Raw genomic sequence first — 1,431 nt, 5'->3', positions numbered from 1 at the left:
AAATAAATAAATAAATGGAAGAAGTACTCGATAACAAAGAGACCAACTTTGAAGCTGCAAATAATACCGGCAGCGAATGTGATGTAAGTTCCTGCGGCTCAAATAATGGCGTTGATGAGCATCGGAACCGAGTGGTGGCGCTGCGACCCGCTGATGCTCTCGACGCCCCGCTGCACTTAACGGAAATTCCCAAACAATTCCTTTTGGAGCCCGGAGCGGCGGGAGTTGGAGTTGGAATTGGAACCCGTCAGTTGGTTCTAAAAGACAAAACGGAAGCGGCGCAACGCTCATGGCCTCGTTTTCGCGTCCCTGTTGATCGACCGCTTCCCCGAGCCGTATGGTCCCCGAGTTGTCGCCGCCGTCGCCCATCACAAGTGGAAAGTTATCTGGCACCTCTTTTTACAGCGAGTGGTAATGAAGAAGAAAAAGCCACTTTATCATTTCTTCATCCCCCGGAAGGTAACCCACGGCAGGTGGTGGAGGAACGTAAAAGGCAGGAAATGTCACAAAGGTGGGTGGATGCTGAAGGAAATCCCCGCCTGTCAGTGGCGGAGGTTCCCATACGCGTACCAAACCTTAAAAAAAAGGTACCAAAAGATTTTGTCCCTCAATGCGCCCTTGTCTTTACGCAGTCGCGTATGGCTGAAGTGGAGGAGACGCGAAAGCGACAGGCGGAAATCGCGGAATTGTCGAGTAAACGGCTTTCAAGACAAATGAGGGACGATCGCTTCTCAGAGGAGCGACATGAGGAGGAAAACACACCAATGGCGTAAGTTGTTGCTGGCGGTTGTTTTGTTTTTGTTTTTGTTTTTGTTTTGGTGTGTGTGTTGGTGTTGGTGTTGGTGGTGTTTCTGTTGGTGGATGAAAGAGGAGAGGAAGAGGAACGTGTATTATCTTGTTTTTGAGCCGGCGTTCTCTTGTCTAATGGTAAGTAAAAAAACAAAAACAAAAAAGGACCTGTGGAAAAGGCGTAATGCCTTCCTATTATACATACTGACAAGCTTAACGAAAAAAGAAAGAAAAGAAAAGAAGGATCTCAGAATGAGGGTTAGTTAAGGTGTATATGTATATATTTTTATATTTTTTTTTCTTTTGTATTTTTCCATGATAGTTTCATATATCAGGAGTGGCATGTATGTATGTACGTACGAATGAATGAATGAATGTATGTGAGTAAAAGGGGGGGAGGGGAAAAAGAAAAAAAGAAAAGATGATGCAACGGTGCGTGGATGTGTCGATGCAGTGTTTGAGTTTTGTTTATATAGGTGCCTGTACGTGTGTTCAAAACGCAAGATTAGCAGATAATTGATATGCGCGCACAAACACATTTGCATTTACTCATATTCACGTGGCTCGGTGTGCATTGCACTTATTACACATTTATTTATGTTCGTAAAAGGCATGGACTCATGCGAACTTTGTAACGCTGTC

General features: G+C 44.7%; 1 protein-coding gene across 1 annotated transcript; it reads left to right on the top strand.

Annotated features, from left to right (window-relative positions):
• Window positions 1–14: 14 nt before the first annotated feature.
• TEOVI_000839000 (uncharacterized protein) lies at window positions 15–773 on the top strand (the record flags this gene model as incomplete). The annotated part of the gene is made up of 1 exon (XM_067222678.1): window positions 15–773. The coding sequence occupies one exon, from the start codon at window positions 15–17 to the stop codon at window positions 771–773; it is 759 nt and encodes a 252-aa protein (XP_067078779.1).
• Window positions 774–1,431: the final 658 nt, after the last annotated feature.

Source organism: Trypanosoma equiperdum (assembly GCF_001457755.1).
Source record: "Trypanosoma equiperdum strain OVI genome assembly, contig: ctg_1675, whole genome shotgun sequence".
NCBI classification, from domain to species: Eukaryota; Euglenozoa; class Kinetoplastea; order Trypanosomatida; family Trypanosomatidae; genus Trypanosoma; species Trypanosoma equiperdum.
The sequence above is the reverse complement of the archived record's forward strand: the minus strand, read 5'-3'. Positions and strand labels throughout refer to the sequence as shown.